This window comes from Phyllobates terribilis, unplaced genomic scaffold (assembly GCF_046119375.1).
Source record: "Phyllobates terribilis strain yellow unplaced genomic scaffold, ASM4611937v1 Scaffold_268__1_contigs__length_2594270, whole genome shotgun sequence".
NCBI classification, from domain to species: Eukaryota; Metazoa; Chordata; class Amphibia; order Anura; family Dendrobatidae; genus Phyllobates; species Phyllobates terribilis.
In genome coordinates, this window is record NW_027363028.1 from 1,753,974 (window position 1) to 1,774,332 (window position 20,359).

Consider the following 20,359-nt stretch of genomic DNA (forward strand, 5'->3'; position numbering starts at 1 on the left):
CTTCTGAGTGTGAATCAAACATGAGATCTAACGTGATAGAAAATTACAGTCCAGTGAAGACGGGAAACATATAGACGACCGGTGGAGATGTAGTCAGTGACCGACTCTGGCTAAATATGTCTCTAGAGACATAGTAGAAGATGAAGATGTCATCCTCATCATGAAGTAATTATTTTTCATTTAGCTTTATGGAAGATGAGTCTATGAGAAACGTATTCAGATGCAAACTCCAAGGAAGAAACTGCTTGTTGTCTGTGGCCTAAAATATATAGGTTTTATTACTAGATGTAAAGAAGAAAACTAAATATTGTAAAATAATAAATCTCCTCATATGTTTCCCTTATTATCTCCAGTAATTGTATTATTACACAGGATTTTTATGATGTTACATCGGCTCATCATCTTCTCATTCAGGTCTCTACAATATCAGATCCTCTCAGTGAAGATCTATATAAGAGAATTTCCTGATTTACTCATCAAGGATGGATATGGATAGAGACAAGATGACGGAGAGGATATTACACCTCACCCTAGAGATCCTCTTCCGGGTTACTGGAGAGGTGAGAGATTCTGATGACGTCACATTACATCATTCTTATCTATGGGAATAACAGATGGACAGAACTGGAGAGGTGAGGACTCTGGAAATGTCTGTAGTGAGAATTATTAATGTGTCTCTCCATAACCAGGATTACACAGTAGTGAAGAAGACCTCTAGTGAGCGCTGTCAGGACCCTGTGTCTGAGGGATGGGGAAGACCCCTGAGCCCAATCACAGGACCTCCATCTCACCCCCTGATACATGAAGACATCAATGACCAGAAGATCCTAGAACTCACCTACAAGATGATTGAGCTGCTGACTGGAGAGGTGACACTGCTGGGAATGCTGGCACATTATACAGTAACGCTATGAAGGTATCAGGGGGATGACAGTATCATTGTATGTGTCAGGTTCCTATAAGGTGTCAGGATGTCGCTGTCTATTTTTCCATGGAGGAGTGGGAGTATTTAGAAGGACACAAAGATCTGTACAAGGACGTCATGATGGCGGTTCCTCAGCCCCTCACATCTCCAGGTAATAGACATGACTAAATACACACGGCCTATAATTATCTGTATGTAAAGAATGAATTCAGTCCCTGTATGTGTTTCCTCCAGATCTATCCAGTAAGAGGACAACACCAGAGAGATGTCCCCGTCCTCTTCTTCCACAGGACTGTAAACAAGAAGATCCCAATATTCCTCAGGATCATCAGGTAGATGGAGAGAAGGTGTCATGAGATCTCCCCTATGATGTGTAGACAGCTGTGAAGGTCTTGTGTTCAGTCTTGTTTTATCCACCATCTGTCTGTGACTTTTACAATATTTGTTTCAGGGTGAAGATCTGACCCATATTAATACTACAGAGACATATGTGAGGGGTGATGAGCGGTGTAAAGAGGAGATTCCTACATATGACTACCCAGGTGAGTAGTAACCAATAAATGCAGAGAAGTCACAGATTCTTCTCAGTCACCGGCTGTGGCTGCTTTATCGGTGGTGTAGTCCGGACGTATCACAATCGTGTGATCACCATTTTGCCGCTAGACCACAACATTCTCCTCCACCCAAAAACTGTTAGGGCAAGGGTGGGCAATTCATTTTCCCGAGGGGCCACATTAGAGATCGTGACTGTTGTGAAGGGCCGAACCAATTGGCTGAAATTAATTCTGCTCAATATTAATATCAATATATTAATGATAATATTAATATAATTAATAATTAATTGCATCAATTAATTACATTAATATGGAGCTGAATTAAGCATGCTGACCTCTAACTATATACCACTTAAACCTGAATACAGCCCCTTCTATATATCGTATGAGCCCCCACACAGCCTCCCCATATACAGCATGAGCCCCCACACAGCCTCCCCATATACAGCATGAGCCCCCACACAGCCTCCCCATATACAGCATGAGCCCCCACACAGCCTCCTCAAATAAAGCATGAGCCCCACACAGCCTGCTCATATACAGTATGTGCCCCACACAGCCACCCCATATACAGCATGAGCCCCACACAGCCTGCTCATATGCAGTATGAGCCCCACACAGCCTGCTCATATGCAGTATGAGCCCCACACAGCCTCCCCATATACAGCATGAGTTCAACACAGCTTCCCCATATACAGCATGAGCCCCCACCCAGCCTCCCCATACACAGCATGAGTTCAACACAGCCTCCCCATATACAACATGAGCCCCCGCACAGCTTCCCCATATACAGCATGAGCCCCCACCCAACCTCCCCATATACAGCATGAGCCCCACACAGCCTCCCCATATACAGCATGAGCCCCCACACAGCCTCCCCATATACAGCATGAGCCCCCACACAGCCTCCCCATATACAGCATGAGCCCCCACACAGCCTCCCCATATACAACATGAGCCCCCACACAGCCTCCCCATATACAGCATGAGCCCCCTCACAGACTCCCCATATACAGCATGAGCCCCCTCACAGCCTCCCCATATACAGCATGAGCCCCCACACAGCCTCCCCATATACAGCATGAGCCCCCACACAGCCCATATTCAGCATGAGCCCCACACAGCCTCCCCATATACAGCATGAGCTCCACACAGCCTGCCCATATGCAGCATGAGCCCCATGCTCGGCATGAGAGCCCCATGGCCTGCCCCATGCTCGGCATGAGAGCCCCATGTCCTGCCCCATGCTCAGCATGAGAGCCCCATGGCCTTCCCCATGCTCGGCATGAGAGCCCAATGGCCTGCCCCATGCTCGGCATGAGAGCCCATGCTCACCTCGCTTCACCCGACGCTCTGCCTCTGTTGCCCTCTCCGCTGCTTCACATACTGATTTGTGGAGGAAGGGGCCAAAGGCCCCTCCTCCACCAATGTAGTCGGCGCGGATGGAGAGTTTGGAGACAGCAGACGGCCGGCGAGCAGGCGGTGGGGGAGGGCGTGGTGCGTCCCGTAGGCCACTGTTTTCCAGCCCCTCGGCCATTTCAGTCCGTGGGCTGGACTCGAGCAGCCAGAGGGCCGGATGTGCGGGCCGCACTTTGCCCAGGTTTGGCTTAGGGCAGTGAAAGCCCTTTTCTAGAGAACTTGCAACCTGGGAGGTCCACTGACCCCCTGGGATTAGAAGACGCTGACCATTACCTGCCCAGATCTGTAAACTACAAAGCCAAATGACAGCGTACGTAGAACGTGCTGACAAGTGAGAAAATCACTTGAAAAATAAATAGAAATTTTAGATTGCCAAGAGCCATTGAGCCCCATACTCCAATTACCCCAGAGAGGTTTCACCACTAGTTACTTATTTATTACTGATGAAGACTGTTGAGTTTGATCATTTCAGTAGATGTGTTGTTGTCTATACTCACAGTTTTGACTATAGTAGTTAGTGTCCAAAATACTCTGATTTAACCCCTTCCTGCAGCCAGTTTTGTCTTCCTAATTAGGCCCCATTTTTCAAATCTGACATGTGTCACTTTATGTGGTGATAACTTTGGAATTCTTCACAAAGGATAATAGGAAACAAATGGACCTTACAAATTATTTTCCAACTTCTCTTGAATCTGACAATCCCCTATATACGGTTGTACCCTACTGTCTGGGCACATGGCAGGTTAAGAAGGGAAGAAGCGCCATTTAGCTATTTGAATGCAGATCTTGCTGGAATAGTTTGCAGACACAATGTATTGGGGTCACTGTTCGTGGTCACCTGGCAGCTCAAAAAATGGCCACCACAAACAGGCTTGGCTCTATCTATTCCGTTTTCCAAATCCCAGGGATTGTCTTGCTCATCACCCTTTAACACCTTCATGACCTTGACTTATGTATACGTCCAGGCGATTTTGTGTGCCCAGGAGCTATGCACACACAATCGCCACTGGCTGTCAGCTGATCTGATAGCTGACACCCAACACTCAGGGCACCGCTCCCAGCACTTTAACCCCCGAATTACTGTGATTGACATCCATCGCAGCATTTAGAAGACAGGCAGAGGGACAGAGCCCCCTCTGCCATCCGATCGGATTGCAAAAATCGGTGGTGGGCTCAGTGGCGTTTTTTTTTCCAGCACCGATTAGATTACGATCGCGCTGAAAAAAAATCGCAGCATGCTGGATTCAGATCACACACACATATATAAGACTTTGGGTGCGTGTGAAACATCGCACTGCACTCGGATATCACCCGAGCGCAGTTCGATTCCCTCCGACACCAGCAACAGAGGAGTTGGAGAAATTGATTTCTCCATTCCCTCCGCAGCTGTGCTGCGATCCTCTCTGTGCTAGAGGATCAGAGCACTGACATTCGACTCCCGCTCGCAGCGAGCATGAGCTGAATGTCATTAGCATATCGGATCAGATACCTTATGCTAGTGGGCTCCCGGCCTTTCAGAGCATTTAGTGTGGAGAGGGCCTGGAGGCACGAGCTCTGGAGCTGTGATGTTCATGTTAAGCAAAGCTAAACCTTTGGTTGTTTATACTGAAGCGTGGCAAGGCAGGCACAGATCTGGCCAAGGTTACGAAAGAATTTCTGCATTACTCAAGGTTCTTAAGAGCACAATGTCCTCCATAATCCTTAAATGGCAGAAGTTTGGGACCACCAGAAGCCTTCCTAGACCTGGCCGTCCAGCCAAACTGAGCAATCGTGGGAGAAGAACCTTGGTGAGAGAGGTAAAGAAAAACCCCAAGATCACTGTGTCTGAGATCCAGAGATGCAGCAGGGAGATGGGAGAAAGTTTCACAAAGTCACTGCAGTCCTCCACCAGTGGACCGACATACAGTGCCTACAAGTAGTATTCAACCCCCTGCAGATTTAGCTGGTTTGATAAGATGCAAATAAGTTAGAGCCTTCAAACTGCAAACGAGAGTAGGATTTATGAACAGAAGCATAAATCTTACAAACCAAAAAGTTATGTTGCTCAGTTGAATTTTATTAAATTTTAAACATAAAAGTGTGGGTCAATTATTATACAACCCCTATGTTTAATATTTTGTGGAATAACCCTTGTTTGCAATTACAGCTAATAATCGTCTTTTATAAGACCTGATCAGGCCGGCACAGGTCTGTGGAGTTATCTTGGCCCACTCCTCCATGCAGATCTTCTCCAAGTTATCTAGGTTCTTTGGGTGTCTCATGTGGACTTTATTCTTGAGCTCCTTCCACAAGTTTTCAATTGGGTTAAGGTCAGGAGACTGACTAGGCCACTCCAACACCTTGACTTTTTCCCTCTTGAACCAGGATTTGGTTTTCTTGGTTGTGTGCTTTGGGTCGTTGTCTTGTTGGAAGATGAAATTACGACCCATCTTAAGATCCTTGATGGAGGAGCGGAGGTTCTTGGCCAAAATCTCCAGGTAGGCCGTGCTATCCATCTTCCCATGGATGCGGACCAGATGGCCAGGCCCCTTGGCTGAGAAACAGCCCCACAGCATGATGCTGCCACCACCATGCTTGACTGTAGGGATGGTATTCTTGGGGTCGTATGCAGTGCCATCCAGTCTCCAAACGTCACGTGTGTGGTTGGCACCAAAGATCTCGATCTTGGTCTCATCTGACCATAGAACCTTGAACCAGTCTGTCTCAGAGTCCTCCAAGTGATCATGAGCAAACTGTAGACGAGCCTTGACATGACGCTTTGAAAGTAAAGGTACCTTACGGGCTCGTCTGGAACGGAGACCATTGCGGTGGAGTACGTTACTTATGGTATTGACTGAAACCAATGTCCCCACTGCCATGAGATCTTCCCGGAGCTCCTTCCTTGTTGTCCTTGGGTTAGCCTTGACTCTTTGGACAAGCCTGGCCTCGGCACGGGAGGACACTTTCAAAGGCTGTCCAGGCCGTGGAAGGCTAACAGTAGTACCATAAGCCTTCCACTTACGGATGATGCTCCCAACAGTGGAAACAGGTAGGCCCAACTCCTTGGAAAGGGTTTTGTACCCCTTGCCAGCCTTGTGACCCTCCACGATCTTGTCTCTGATGGCCTTGGAATGCTCCTTTGTCTTTCCCATGTTGACCATGTCTGAGTGCTGTTCACAAGTTTGGGGAGGGTCTTAAATAGTCACAAAAGGCTGGCAAAAGAGATCTTTAATCCACACATGTGAAGCTCATTATTCTTGGTGCCTGAACTACTTCTTAATACTTTAGGGGGACCAAACAGAATTCTTGTGGTTTGAGGGGTTGAATAATAAATGACACTCTGAATTAACTTTTAACGTTAAAAAAAAAAAAGCAATATTTGCTGCAGTGCATTTCCCACTTCCAGACTGATCTACAGTACAAATGTCACAATGCCAAGTTAATTCTGCATGTGTCAACCAGCTAAATCTGCAGGGGGTTGAATACTACTTGTAGGCACTGTAAGTCTCTCCTCAGTGCAAGACATGAAATCCTGCATAGAGTTTGCTCAAAAACACATGAAGGAATCCCAGACTATGAGAAATAAGATTCTATGGTCTGATGAGGCGAAGGTAGAACTTTTTGGTGATAATTCTAAGCGGTATGTGTGGAGAAAACCAGGCACTGCTCATCACCTGCCCAATACAATCCCAACAGTGAAACATGGTGGTCGCAGCATCATGTTATGGGGGTGTTTTTCCAGCTGCAGGGACAGGACAACTGGTTGCAATTGAAGGAAACATGAATGCGGCCAAGTACAGAGATATCCTGGATGAAAACCTCTTCCAGACTTGGCCGAAGGTTCCCCTTCCAACAAGACAATTACCCTAAGTACACAGCTAAAATAACAAAGGAGTGGCTTCAGAACAACTCTGTGACCATTCTTGACTGGCTCAGCCAGAGCCCTGACCTAAATCCAATTGAGCATCCCTGGAGAGACCTGAAAATGGCTGTCCACCAATGTACACCATCCAACCTGACGGAACTGGAGAAGATCTGCAAGGAAGAATGGCAGAGGATCCCCAAATCCAAGTGTGAAAAACTTGTTGCGTCATTCCTGAGAAGACTCATTGCTGTACTACATCAAAAGGGGGCTTCTACTCAATACTGAGCAAAGGGTCTGAACACTTTCCGCACCCATTGTGTGTGTGTGTGTGTGTGTGTGTGTGTGTATATATATATATATATATATATATATATATATATATATATATATGTACCCGTAAATATTGTTATGAAAAAACAAAGTAAACCACATGCACTATATACAGTGCCTACAAGTAGTATTCAACCCCCTGCAGATTTAGCTGGTTTGATAAGATGCAAATAAGTTAGAGCCTTCAAACTGCAAACGAGAGTAGGTTTTATGAACAGAAGCATAAATCTTACAAACCAAAAAGTTATGTTGCTCAGTTGAATTTTATTAAATTTTAAACATAAAAGTGTGGGTCAATTATTATACAACCCCTATGTTTAATATTTTGTGGAATAACCCTTGTTTGCAATTACAGCTAATAATCGTCTTTTATAAGACCTGATCAGGCCGGCACAGGTCTGTGGAGTTACCTTGGCCCACTCCTCCAAGCAGATCTTCTCCAAGTTATCTAGGTTCTTTGGGTGTCTCATGTGGACTTTATTCTTGAGCTCCTTCCACAAGTTTTCAATTGGGTTAAGGTCAGGAGACTGACTAGGCCACTCCAACACCTTGACTTTTTCCCTCTTGAACCAGGCCTTGGTTTTCTTGGCTGTGTGCTTTGGGTCGTTGTCTTGTTGGAAGATGAAATTACGACCCATCTTAAGATCCTTGATGGAGGAGCGGAGGTTCTTGGCCAAAATCTCCAGGTAGGCCGTGCTATCCATCTTCCCATGGATGCGGACCAGATGGCCAGGCCCCTTGGCAGAGAAACAGCCCCACAGCATGATGCTGCCACCACCATGCTTGACTGTAGGGATGGTATTCTTGGGGTCGTATGCAGTGCCATCCAGTCTCCAAACGTCACGTGTGTGGTTGACACCAAAGATCTCGATCTTGGTCTCATCAGACCATAGAACCTTGAACCAGTCTGTCTCAGAGTCCTCCAAGTGATCATGAGCAAACTGTAAACGAGCCTTGACATGACGTTTTGAAAGTAAAGGTACCTTACGGGCTCGTCTGGAACGGAGACCATTGCGGTGGAGTACGTTACTTATGGTATTGACTGAAACCATTGTCCCCACTGCCATGAGATCTTCCCGGAGCTCCTTCCTTGTTGTCCTTGGGTTAGCCTTGACTCTTCGGACAAGCCTGGCCTCGGCACGGGAGAACACTTTCAAAGGCTGTCCAGGCCGTGGAAGGCTAACAGTAGTTTCATAAGCCTTCCACTTACGGCTGATGCTCCCAACAGTGGAGACAGGTAGGCCCAACTCCTTGGAAAGGGTTTTGTACCCCTTGCCTGCCTTGTGACCCTCCACGATCTTGTCTCTGATGGCCTTGGAATGCTCCTTTGTCTTTCCCATGTTGACCATGTCTGAGTGCTGTTCACAAGTTTGGGGAGGGTCTTAAATAGTCAGAAAAGGCTGGCAAAAGATATCTTTAATCCACACATGTGAAGCTCATTATTCTTGGTGCCTGAACTACTTCTTAATACTTTAGGGGGACCAAACAGAATTCTTGTGGTTTGAGGGGTTGAATAATAAATGACACTCTGAATTAACTTTTAACATTTAAAAAAAAAAAAAAAAGTTGCTGCAGTGCATTTCCCACTTCCAGGCTGATCTACAGTACAAATGTCACAATGCCAAGTTAATTCTGCATGTGTCAACCAGCTAAATCTGCAGGGGGTTGAATACTACTTGTATGCACTGTATACAGTACAGACCAAAAGTTTGTACAAACCAAAAGTTTGGACACACCTCATTTAAAGATTTTTCTGTATTTTCATGACTATGAAAATTGTACATTCACACTGAAGGCATCAAAACTATGAATTAACACATGTGGAATTATATACTTAACAAAAAAGTGTGAAACAACTGAAAATATGTCTTATATTCTAGGTTCTTCAAAGTAGCCACCTTTTGCTTTGATGACTGCTTTGCACGCTCTTGGCATTCTCTTGATGAGCTTCAATAGGTAGTCACCGGAAATGGTTTTCACTTCACAGGTGTGCCCTGTCAGGTTTAATAAGTGGGATTTCTTGCCTTATAAATGGGGTTGGGACCATCAGTTGTGTTGTGCAGAAGTCAGGTGGATACACAGCTGATAGTCCTACTGAATAGACTGTTAGCTGCTTTTTTCTTGCCATAATACAAATTCTAAGTAAAGAAAAATGAGTGGCCATCATTACTTTAAGAAATGAAGGTCAGTCAGTGTGAAAAATTGGGAAAACTTTGAATGTGTCCCCAAGTGCAGTTGCAAAAATCATCAAGCGCTACAAAGAAACTGGCTCACATGAGGACCACCCCAGGAAAGGAAGACCAAGAGTCACCTCTGCTTCTGAGGATAAGTTTATCCGAGTCACCAGCCTCAGAAATCGCAGGTCAACAGCAGCTCAGATTAGAGACCAGGTCAATGCCACACAGAGTTCTAGCAGCAGACACATCTCTACAACAACTGTTAAGAGGAGACTTTGTGCAGCAGGCCTTCATGGTAAAATAGCTGCTAGGAAACCACTGCTAAGGACAGGCAACAAGCAGAAGAGACTTGTTTGGGCTAAAGAACACAAGGAATGGACATTAGACCAGTGGAAATCTGTGCTTTGGTCTGATGAGTCCAAATTTGAGATCTTTAGTTCCAACCACCGTGTCTTTGTGCGACGCAGAAAAGGTGAACGGATGGACTCTACATGCCTGGTTCCCACCGTGAAGCATGGAGGAGGAGGTGTGATGGTGTGGGGGTGCTTTGCTGGTGACACTGTTGGGAATTTATTCAAAATTGAAGGCATACTGAACCAGCATGGCTACCACAGCATCTTGCAGCAACATGCTATTCCATCCGGTTTGCGTTTAGTTGGACCATCATTTATTTTTCAACAGGACAATGACCCCAAACACACCTCCAGGCTGTGTAAGGGCTATTTGACCAAGGAGGAGAGTGATGGGGTGCTACGCCAGATGACCTGGCCTCCACAGTCACCAGACCTGAATGGTTTGGTGTGAGCTGGACCGCAGAGTGAAGGCAAAAGGGCCAACAAGTGCTAAGCAGCTCTGGGAACTCCTCCAAGATTGTTGGAAGACCATTTCCGGTGACTACCTCTTGAAGCTCATCAAGAGAATGCCAAGAGTGTGCAAAGCAGTCATCAAAGCAAAAGGTGGCTACTTTGAAGAACCTAGAATATAAGACATATTTTCAGTTGTTTCACACTTTTTTTTTTAAGTATATAATTCCACATGTGTTAATTCATAGTTTTGATGCCTTCAGTGTGAATGTACAATTTTCATAATCATGAAAATACAGAAAAATCTTTAAATGAGAAGGTGTGTCCAAACTTTTGGTCTGTACTGTATATGTTGTGGAGGATCCTGCAGTCTGATCCTTATTGGTCAATCTAGACTGTATAAATGACATCAATGCAGTTTAATAGCCATATAATAGCAATCTGTATATCAAAAAACAATACCTCACTGGTTATGCTATATCATATATAATCAATCCAATGACCGCACAAATGAAGAAAAATTTGCATATAAACCGATAAAAAAAAATATATATATATATATATATATACAACCAATGAGGTTTACATGGACCTGCACGATTTTGCATATACACCATACACACCATGTGTTTAGAGCTTGTATGCAAGTTAGAAGTTACTTACCGTCCATTAACATTCCTGACTGACAGTCCACGAGAGACGAGCAGCGGGACCTATGTAAGAAAGTCCGCAATAACTCACTGTGTCAGCGTTTTATTGCCCGATGCTTGTATGCAAGTTAGAAGTTAATTACTGTCCATTAACATTCCTGAATGACAGTCCACGAGAGACGAGCAGCGGGACCTATGTGAGAAGGTCCGCAATAACTCGTTGCGTCGGCGTTTTGATGTCCGATGCTTGAAGCTGTCAGTGCTGATTACTTGGATGTGGAGCTGGCGGCATGAGCACGCAGGGAGCCCCGGCCGGTGGCTTGCCTGCGGCTGAACTTGCCGCGTGTGAAGGAGCAGTGGCATTTTCCAGTTTTTATTTGTCAGTTCCACAGTTATTACCTCATAAAACGATACTTGTCAGAATTGTAAAATTTGGACTGGTCATGAAGGTGAAAACAGGCTTTGGGGGGGTAAAGGAGTTAACCCCTACACATATATCTGGACTTACACAGAGACCTCAAGGCTTGGGCCACGGTGTAAGGCCACGGCCCCACTATCAGTATTTGGTCAGTATTTTCTCAGGAATGGTAGCCAAAACCAGGAGTGGGTGATAAATGCAGAATTGGTGACTTGTTTCTATTATACCTTTTCTCTGATTGTTCCTCACCTGGTTTTGGCTCCCACTCCGGAGAGAAAATACTGACCGAATCCTGAACACATACTGATAGTGGGGCTGTGGCCTTACCTGCAGTTCTGTGGAGTGAGACGGCAAGAAGAATAGTCAGGTAGCCGGGTCAGAACCAGCAGGGCCGAGAAAATACAAAATCAGAAGACACCAGTAGTCAGTAAACGGGCCGAGGTCACAACAGAAACAAATACACAAGCCGTTAGCTGAGCACAGAGGACTGAACCAGAGGAGAACAAGGCTGTATCTGGCAGCTTCCAGCAATATGCTTCCAGCTTTAGTAGGGTGTGGTGCTTTCCAGTTGGCTGAAGCAGGGAGCAGATTACTCCAGCTGGACAGCACACACCCCCATACTGCCAGACTGGATGGTACTACTGGTCCCAGGCACCCTAATCTTACTGGCTGGACAGAGCCTGCACCACCCAGAACTTCTGGTTCTGACGTCTCCTCCATCACCAGCGCCACCTGCAGGATGAATAAGGCGGCTCCTAGTGACGTCACAGGAGCAGATCCCGGAGGAGATGGGACACAATTACAGAAGCCCTAATATAACAAAATGGCAGAAAACCAGAGCAGTAGAAATCCCCATAAAGTGACTCAATTTTGGAAATTATAATCCTCAGTGAAATAATCTATAGGAGTAGTGAGTATTTTGACTCCACAGCACTTTCCTGAAATTAACACACACTGGATGTTGTAGATTGAAAATTGCAAATATATTATTTCATTACCCAACACATAGTGCCCAGATTGTGCTAAAGGAGACACACAACATCAATTAAGTGGGTTCTTCTCACTATAGTAATGTCAAATACATGGAGGCTAAATGTGGCTTGGGGGCACTGCAAGGCTCAGAAGCGAGGGGGAGATCTGACTTTGGGGGAGTGGATATTGCTGGATTGGTTTATGGAAGCCATGTTGCTTTTCAAAAGCCTTTGAGCCACTAATAATGTGGAAACCTCTGTTTTTCCATTGACATATGATGGACCTGAGTGGGGACTTGTTTTTTGTGGGATGAATAGAAGTTTTTATTGGTATTATTTTTGACTGCATAATATTCTTTTGTGGCTTTTTATTCCATATTTGGGAGGCAGAATGAACAATCAGTTGAACACCACGGTCTACTGCTTCATGCTATGAGGTTTTCTATTAGACTGTGAACTATCAGTGTCTTGGTGAATAATTAAATTTTTTTGCATAACTTGCCATTTTTACTGACAGTTTAAGTAGAAATGTTCAAAAATATAAAATTCAAGGATACTTTATTAAAAAAAATAATAATTTGCTTTCTTCTTGGCAGATGTCTGTACCAGGAGATCAGAGGGACAGCTGACGTCTTCAATTTTCAAATCAAATAATTTTGAGATCTCACAGGATACAATTGAAGTGAATGCCATTATTCCAGATATACCATCATCTCTTCACAGCAAAGATCTGTCATCTGATCCTTTGAAACAGGTTCTATCTTCTGATTCATTACCGACTACTAAGGAAAATCAAAGTCACAAAATAAGCATTAAAAAACGAATTGCTTCTAAAGCAAAAAAGCCATTTTCACATTCAGAATATGGAAATCATTTTCCGCTTGAAACGTCTTTTCTTAAACATCAAAAAATTCACACAGCAGATAATAGATTTTCGTGTGGGAGTTGTTTTAACCAGAAATCAGATCTTGTTAGTCACCAGAGAGTTCACACAGGGGAGAAGCCATTTTCATGTTCAGAATGTGGGAAATGTTTTGTGAAGAATATATCTCTTCTCAATCACCAGAGAGTCCACACAGGGGAAAAGCTTTTTTCATGTTCAGAATGTGGGAAATGTTTTAAATGGAAAACAAATCTTGATAGCCACCAGAGAATCCACAGAAGCGAGAAGCCATTTTCATGTTCAGAATGTGAGAAATCTTTTACAGAGAAAACACATCTCATCACACATCAGAGAACTCACACAGGGGAGAAGCCTTTTTCATGTTCAGAATGTGGGAAATGTTTTGCAAAGAAATCAACTCTTAATACACATCAGAGAACTCACACAGGGGAGAAGCCATTTTCATGTTCAGAATGTGGAAAATGTTTTATAGAGAAATCAAAGCTTATCAGACATCAGATAACTCACACAGGGAAGATGCCTTTTTCATGTTCAGAATGTGGAAAATGTTTTCTAGATAAATCAACTCTTTTTACACATCAAAGAACTCACACAGGGGAGAAGCCTTTTTCATGTTCAGAATGTGGGAAATGTTTTAACCAGAAATCAGATTTTGTTAAGCACCAGAGAATCCACACAGGGGAGAAGCCTTTTTCATGTTCAGAATGTGGGAAATGTTTTCGCCAGAAATCAGATTTTGTTAAGCACCAGAGAATCCACACAGGGGAGAAGCCTTTTTCATGTTCAGAATGTGGGAAATGTTTTCGCCAGAAATCAGATATTGTTAAGCACCAGAGAACCCACACAGGGGAGAAGCCTTTTTCATGTTCAGATTGTGGGAAAAGTTTTGTACAGAAATCACATCTTAATATACATCAGAGAACTCACACAGGGGAGAAGCCTTTTTCATGTTCAGAATGTGGGATATATTTTACACGGAAATCATCTCTTAAGAAACATCAGAGACGTCACACAGGGGAGAAGTCTTTTTCATGTTCAGAATGTGGGAAATGTTTTGTAGATAAATCATCTCTTCTTAGTCACCAGAGAAGTCACACAGGGTAAAAGCCTTTTTTATTTTCTTAAATTATATTCTTATTGTTCAGAATACATTTCCTCTTCTCAGACGGGACGTAAGCCCCTTAAGAAAAGTCTTTAAACGAGTATTTGAACCATAAAATCAAATTTTATTGGAAAAAAATCATTATTTAAAACATGATAAAACTAATCACAGTGCTTCACAAATATGGACGGGCTAATAAATATGCAATCTAAACAGTATATGTGTAAACTTTTTATATCCCAATGTCACCAAAAATCATGAATCACTAGTTTACAATATGTTATTCACAAATGTGACTATATTGCTATCTCATGACATGTAAAAGTAAAAATGAATCTAATAATAGCATTGAAAAATACCTATGTCTGTGAAGCAATTGTCACTATTAATTTGTATGGTGCTGTGTAATGACCATGCTGCCACCTTATGGAGAACTTAAAACTACAACCAATATTGTTAATAGTGTAGAAAGGTGCCCATAGGGAACAGAAACAGCTGTCAAAAAGTATGAAGCGCAATCACTATGTCACGTGGACAAAGGGATAAAAGCTAATGAATGGCATTACCTGAATCAATGTTATGTGCTGAAGCCCGTCCGTCCGTTATTGTTCAGAATGTAGGAAATATTTCATACAGAAATCAAATTTTGTTAAGCACCAGACTGAGCAGTCACACAGGTGAGAAGCTTTTTTCCTGTTCTTAATGTGGGAAATGTTTTACTTGGAAATCAATTCTTAATAAACTTCAAAGAAATCACACAGAGGAGAAGCCTTTTTCATGTTCAGAATGTTGAAAACGTTTTAACCGAAAATTGGATCTTCTTAAAGGGGTTGTTCACTACTAGGACAACCCTTTTTTCATGTTTGGCCTTGATAAAATAAAAAAACTCATACTCGGGTCCCGTGTTGGTGCTGTTCCAGCAGTGTTGTGACTCACATTATTTTACACGGAAATCAACTCTTAATACACATCAGAAAAGTCACACAGGGGTGAAACTTTTTCATGTTCAGAGTGTGGGAAATATTTTACATGGGAATCATCTCTTAAGAAACATCAGAAAAGTCACACAGAGGAGAAGCTTTTTTCATGTTCAAAATGTGGGAAATGTTTTAACTAGAAAGTGCATCTTGATAGCCACGGGAGAACCCACACAGAGGAGAATGCCGCGACTGCACCCTACTGGTCTCTGTACAGATTAGAAAGGCCATAGCTGCACAACTAAAAACACAACCTAGGACCTAACCCTTAAATAGGCATTTGAGGAGTTTCTCATACCAGAGAGGAGGCCGCAACACACTGTCAATAAAGGGAAAGAAAAGTGTGAAGTAAGATATGAAAAACCCTGAGTGAGAAACCCATTCATATAGGGCAAAGAAGACAAGCTAATGAGAACCAAAAATAAAAGGAATAAGTATAACTTTCCAGAAACCTAACCTTGGTAGAAAGAAAAGGTACTGGGAGGGAAAGCAAACAGAGAAGGAGGATTGTTTCACCTTTGTGGTGAAACTTACAAAATTCATCCTCACTCACAATTATTTCAATTTCATAACAACATTTATCTACAGGAGACTGGTACAGCAATGGGAAGTAAAATGGCTCCACAGTGCGCAAATCTTTTTCTGGCTTTCTGTTGTTTATCCCTCTGTGGATTCAGTGCTGCCTGCAGCCCTCCATTATACATACCACATGTGTTATGCATTTCACAACCCAGAAAGGTGAGAAATTTCTGTTTTCTCACAACTTAATCTGGTAACAGCGCAATTTGCGCTCCCTTTTTATTTATTTTTAGTTTCCAGGTGGAGCATAGGCCTGGGAAAAAACATGGGAATGATGATACCTTATCAAGGGTCTTTGTATGGTGGCAGAAGGTGCCAAAGGTGGGCAGATGGGGGAGGGATTGTAAGGTTGCAGCTGGACATGTCGTGGACGGGAGGTAAGTGTCCTCAAGGTGCCAAGCCTTGGTGATGTACGGAAGACCAATTTTCCTCTTTACTCTCCAAATCACACCTCACCACCTGTGAACTTGACCCAATCCCGTCCCATCTCATCCCCAACCTTACCACAGTCTTCATCCCAACCCTTACCCACCTTTTCAACCTGTCAATAACAACTGGTATTTTCCCCTCATACTTCAAACATGCCTCGATCACACCCATCCTCAAAAAGCCCTCCCTTGACCCATCCTCTCTGACTAGCTATTGCCCCATATCACTTCTCCCTTACGTCTCAAAACTACTGGAACAACACATCCATTCTGAACTGTCTTCCCACCTCTTCTCCTGCTCTCTCTTTGACCGCCTCCAATCTGGCTTTCGACCGCACCATTCTACTGAGACTGCCCTGACTAAAGTCACCAACAACCAACTAACCACCAAATCCAAGCGACACTACTCTGTCTTCCTCCTCCTAGACCTGTCATCTGCCTTCGACACAGTGAACCATACCCTCTTACTACAAATTCTCTCATCTCTTGGCATCAAAGACTTGGCCGTATCTTGGATCTCCTCATACTTAACAGACAGGACATTCAGTGTCTCCCACTAACACACCACCTCCTCATCTCACCCCCTATCTGTCGATGTCCCCCAAGGTTCAGTCCTAAGACCCCTGCTCTTCTCCATCTACACCATTGGCTAGGACAACTCATAGAGTCTCATGGCTTTCAGTACCACCTCTATGCTGACGGCACACAGATCTACCTCTCTGGACCCGATATCTCCTCCCTACTAACCAAAATCCCACAATGTCTGTCCGCCATCTCATCCTTCTTCTCTGACAGATTTCTAAAACTTAACATGGATAAAACAGAATTCATGGTCTTTCCGCCATCTCATTCATCACCCCGCCTGACCTATCTATCAACGTCAATGGCTGCCCACTCTACCCAGTCCCTCAAGCTCACTGCCCGATTAATCCACCTGTCCCCACACTATTCCCCGGCCTCTCCCCTCTGTCAATCCCTTCACTGGCTCCCCGTTGCCCAGAGAATCCAGTTCAAAACCTTAACCCTGGCCTACAAAGCCATCCACAACCTGTCTCCTTATATCTCTGACCTAGTCTCCTGGTACATACCCGCACGCAACCTCCGATCCTCACAAGATCTCCTTCTCTACTCCCCTCTTATCTCCTCTTCCCACAATCGCGTACAAGATTTCTCCCGTGCATCCCCCCTACTCTGGAATTCTCTACCCCAACATATCAGACTCTCACCTACCATGGAAACCTTCAAAAGGAACCTGAAGACTCACCTCTTCCGACAAGCCTACAATCTGCAGTAACCATTGCTCCACCATACTGGTGCACGACTAGCTCTACCCTCACTTACTGTATGCTGAACTATCCCTTGTAGATATCCCCTGGATTTATAATTTTAACAGCATGATTTTAAAGGAATTCTAATAAACATGAAGTTTTAACACACATTCAGATTCCTATTTGGATGTTTGTTGTTGGATCCTTGCTTTTTGTTGATATCCCTTGTAGATTGTGAGCCCTCGCGGGCAGGGTCCTCGTTCCTCCTGTACCAGTTGTTGTCACGTTTTGTTAAAGATCTTTGTAATAGTTCATGTATGTATACCCCTTTTTCACATGTAAAGCGCCATGGAATAAATAGAGCTATAATAATAATAATGTAGGACTCGGAAAAGTAGGCTGCAGCACACATAGTGCTGAGAGGTATTTAATGGGCTCGGATTATAGGGCCGTGTTTTACGGGCATCTAAAAGAGCTGGGGTGATCAGCTGCTCACTTACCTCCAGTCCAGGTCTTGGAAGGCCTGATTTAAGACAGCTGAGCTTGTCTCAGTCTGTGTGTGTGTGTTGTGCAAAGTGAGCAGACCTTGCATGTGCTGCTCAGACCTCGCTGAAGGCAGAGAAAGGCATCTGCATTTAAACGACTGAGGCCGCGCTGTATGGACTAGATATTTTGTGTTTTGTTCTGTTATACCTTTTTGGAACCTGAAATAGGCTGTTATGTTTTGTTTCCCGCCTGGTTTATGGACATTTAATAAACCACCAGTTTGTTTGAACCTGCGCACTGCATCCCTGTATGAACCAGCGCCTACCACAGAGCAGACTCCTCACAACACTTTAATATATTTCATCCCACCATCAACTCATCATGCAACTATTCACTCCTGTACTGAATTTAACTTTTTAGACACCTTCAAGCTATTGAACAATGAAATAGAGATGTCCCTGTCCCTCTACTTGGGTCAGTCTCCATCCAAAACACATAATAAAACTCTATTGTCTACAACCAACCCATTAGATATGTGATGGTGTGATATGATATGTGGGTATCTTTTTGTGTATAGTTATATTTTACTGATTTTCATAGTGTTCTCTTGTTGCTCTGTGTCCCTCTAATGTTGACTTCTCTTGTAGGATGAGTTGATATTTGTTAATTGATGAATAGCTGGTATTTATCATCTGATATCAGCTCCCACAGTTTATTATACTGTTATCTTTGCCCAGGGTCAGTGAATAATGCTGTTTGCTAATATGCTAATGACATATTGAACCAGGCTAGCTTGTTGATTTTGCAATGTAATGGAAATACCAGCAATGGGACCTCCCTCCCTGACCTGTGAATGAGGAGAAGGGACTTTTAAATATCACAGCCAGGAGAGACACTGGTGGGATTCTGTATGGGACGAGGATGTGAGGACAGCATGCCAGAGAGAATGGGAGAAGCCTGGATGACTTTGGAAATATTTCTTGAAGGAATATATATGGAGAAACATATGGACTATTTTATCCTCTGTCTGCTGGATTGTTGGACTCTCATCTCCCAGGGCGTTAGTACCATTACCGGACTGCATTCATGTTTCTGGACTATTTTTATCCTCTGTGTGGTGGATTGTATATGGATCTTTCAGTATTGCCTATAATAAAGGTCTTGGAATTGTTCAATCTTCTCTTGCTCTGTTGATTGTGTGATGTTGGAGAAGGACCCCGTGACAAGATACAATCAGATATGTTCCAACCCTATGGACAGAGACAACACCTTGGTGGCCTCAGAAGGACTTTTTTGAACGAGGGATACCATACAAGAAGAATTGAAAACCAGATTGCAAGAGCCACCAGAATATCAAGGAATCATCTCCTACATTACAAAACTAAACAAGAAAGCAATCTGGTGCCTCTAATAGTCCCCTAAAATCCAATTCTGGGGGTGCTAAGTAGAGCTACATGGAAATTACAACCATTATTACAAAAAGATGCCCGCTTACAATCTATATTTCCAGATCCCCCACTTCTGTGTTTTAGGCAGCCCCCAAAACTAAAAAGCATCATTTCAGAAGCTCCATGTCCTCACCAACAGCTACAGGAACTTTTCCCTGCAACCAGAAACAAATGTAAAATCTGTGTATTTATAATGAACACAGACAAGATAAAGATTCCCAACTCAAATCAGGAGACAACCACAAGATCCCAAGTACTTTCAGCTGCATCACATCTAATGTAGCGTGCTTAATTATATGTACCAAATGTCCAGATAGGGGTCTGTATGTAGGGGAGACAGGGCAAAAACTTAGAACAAGGATGAATTCTTATCGCCACACAATAAAAGAAAAAAGATTAGATCTACCTGTGGCCAGACATTTTTTTATCCCTGATCACAGCATCATGGACATGAAATTACTTGTTTTAAAAGGTAACTTCAAATCTCAGACGGAAAAATGTGGAATTACAAACTTATGACAATCTTTGACACACTCACAGAGCAGGAATGAATGTGTCGCATGGATATATGTCTTTCTACATCAACTAAGGAATGTGCTCCTCAGACTGTTTGGGGGCATCACAATCATGGACCAGACCTCAATCACAGGGCAATAAAACTTTTATACTCCTTCTCAATGAACTGTTCCAATATTCACAGCCACAACTGCTTCTCCCTCTCCCATACTGATAGTTCTGTTTCACGTCACTTGTCTTATCTATTGCATTATTCCTGTGCCCTGTTGTGTATAAATATGTGACTCTTCAGATTTTGTGTTATACTATGTCTACTGAAGAGATCTGAGTAGTCTCGAAAGCTTGTAATTTGTTACCATCTTTTCAGTTAAACAAAGGTATCAACCACTGAAGACTCTCAAATTTTAATATTTTTTTCCAAACAGCAATTTTAAGATCTATACACAGGTGTTCAATGGGATTTAGATCCGGACTCATTGCTGGTCACTTCACAACTCTACAGCACTTTGTTTCCATCCATTTCTGGGTGCTTCTTGATGTATGCTTGGGGTCATTGTCAT

The 20,359-nt window shown here is 43.5% G+C and overlaps 2 protein-coding genes across 2 annotated transcripts; both read left to right on the forward strand.

Moving 5' to 3' along the window:
- Positions 1 to 614: 614 nt before the first annotated feature.
- LOC141219403 (uncharacterized) lies at positions 615 to 3,919 on the forward strand. The gene is made up of 5 exons (XM_073666121.1): positions 615 to 869; positions 953 to 1,076; positions 1,160 to 1,257; positions 1,377 to 1,467; positions 3,864 to 3,919. The coding sequence occupies exons 1-5, from the start codon at positions 615 to 617 to the stop codon at positions 3,917 to 3,919; spliced, it is 624 nt and encodes a 207-aa protein (XP_073522222.1).
- A 6,896-nt stretch (positions 3,920 to 10,815) lies between these two features.
- On the forward strand, positions 10,816 to 15,601 carry LOC141219404 (uncharacterized). The gene is made up of 2 exons (XM_073666122.1): positions 10,816 to 10,899; positions 12,762 to 15,601. Exons 1-2 carry the CDS (start codon positions 10,816 to 10,818, stop codon positions 14,097 to 14,099), a joined length of 1,422 nt encoding a protein of 473 aa, XP_073522223.1. The 3' UTR covers positions 14,100 to 15,601.
- The last annotated feature ends 4,758 nt before the right edge of the window (positions 15,602 to 20,359 follow it).

What these genes read in the sequence shown, in the direction of transcription:
- LOC141219404 (XM_073666122.1), top strand. Translation starts at nt 10,816, where the DNA reads ATGCTTGTATGCAAGTTAGAAGTTAATTACTGTCCATTAACATTCCTG. An exon ending in AGACGAGCAGCGGGACCTAT is followed by an intron (nt 10,900 to 12,761) that starts GTGAGAAGGTCC and finishes GAGATCTCACAG; the next exon opens with GATACAATTGAAGTGAATGC.
- LOC141219403 (XM_073666121.1), top strand. Translation starts at nt 615, where the DNA reads ATGGACAGAACTGGAGAGGTGAGGACTCTGGAAATGTCTGTAGTGAGA. An exon ending in TTGAGCTGCTGACTGGAGAG is followed by an intron (nt 870 to 952) that starts GTGACACTGCTG and finishes TGTATGTGTCAG; the next exon opens with GTTCCTATAAGGTGTCAGGA. An exon ending in TCCTACATATGACTACCCAG is followed by an intron (nt 1,468 to 3,863) that starts GTGAGTAGTAAC and finishes GTATACGTCCAG; the next exon opens with GCGATTTTGTGTGCCCAGGA.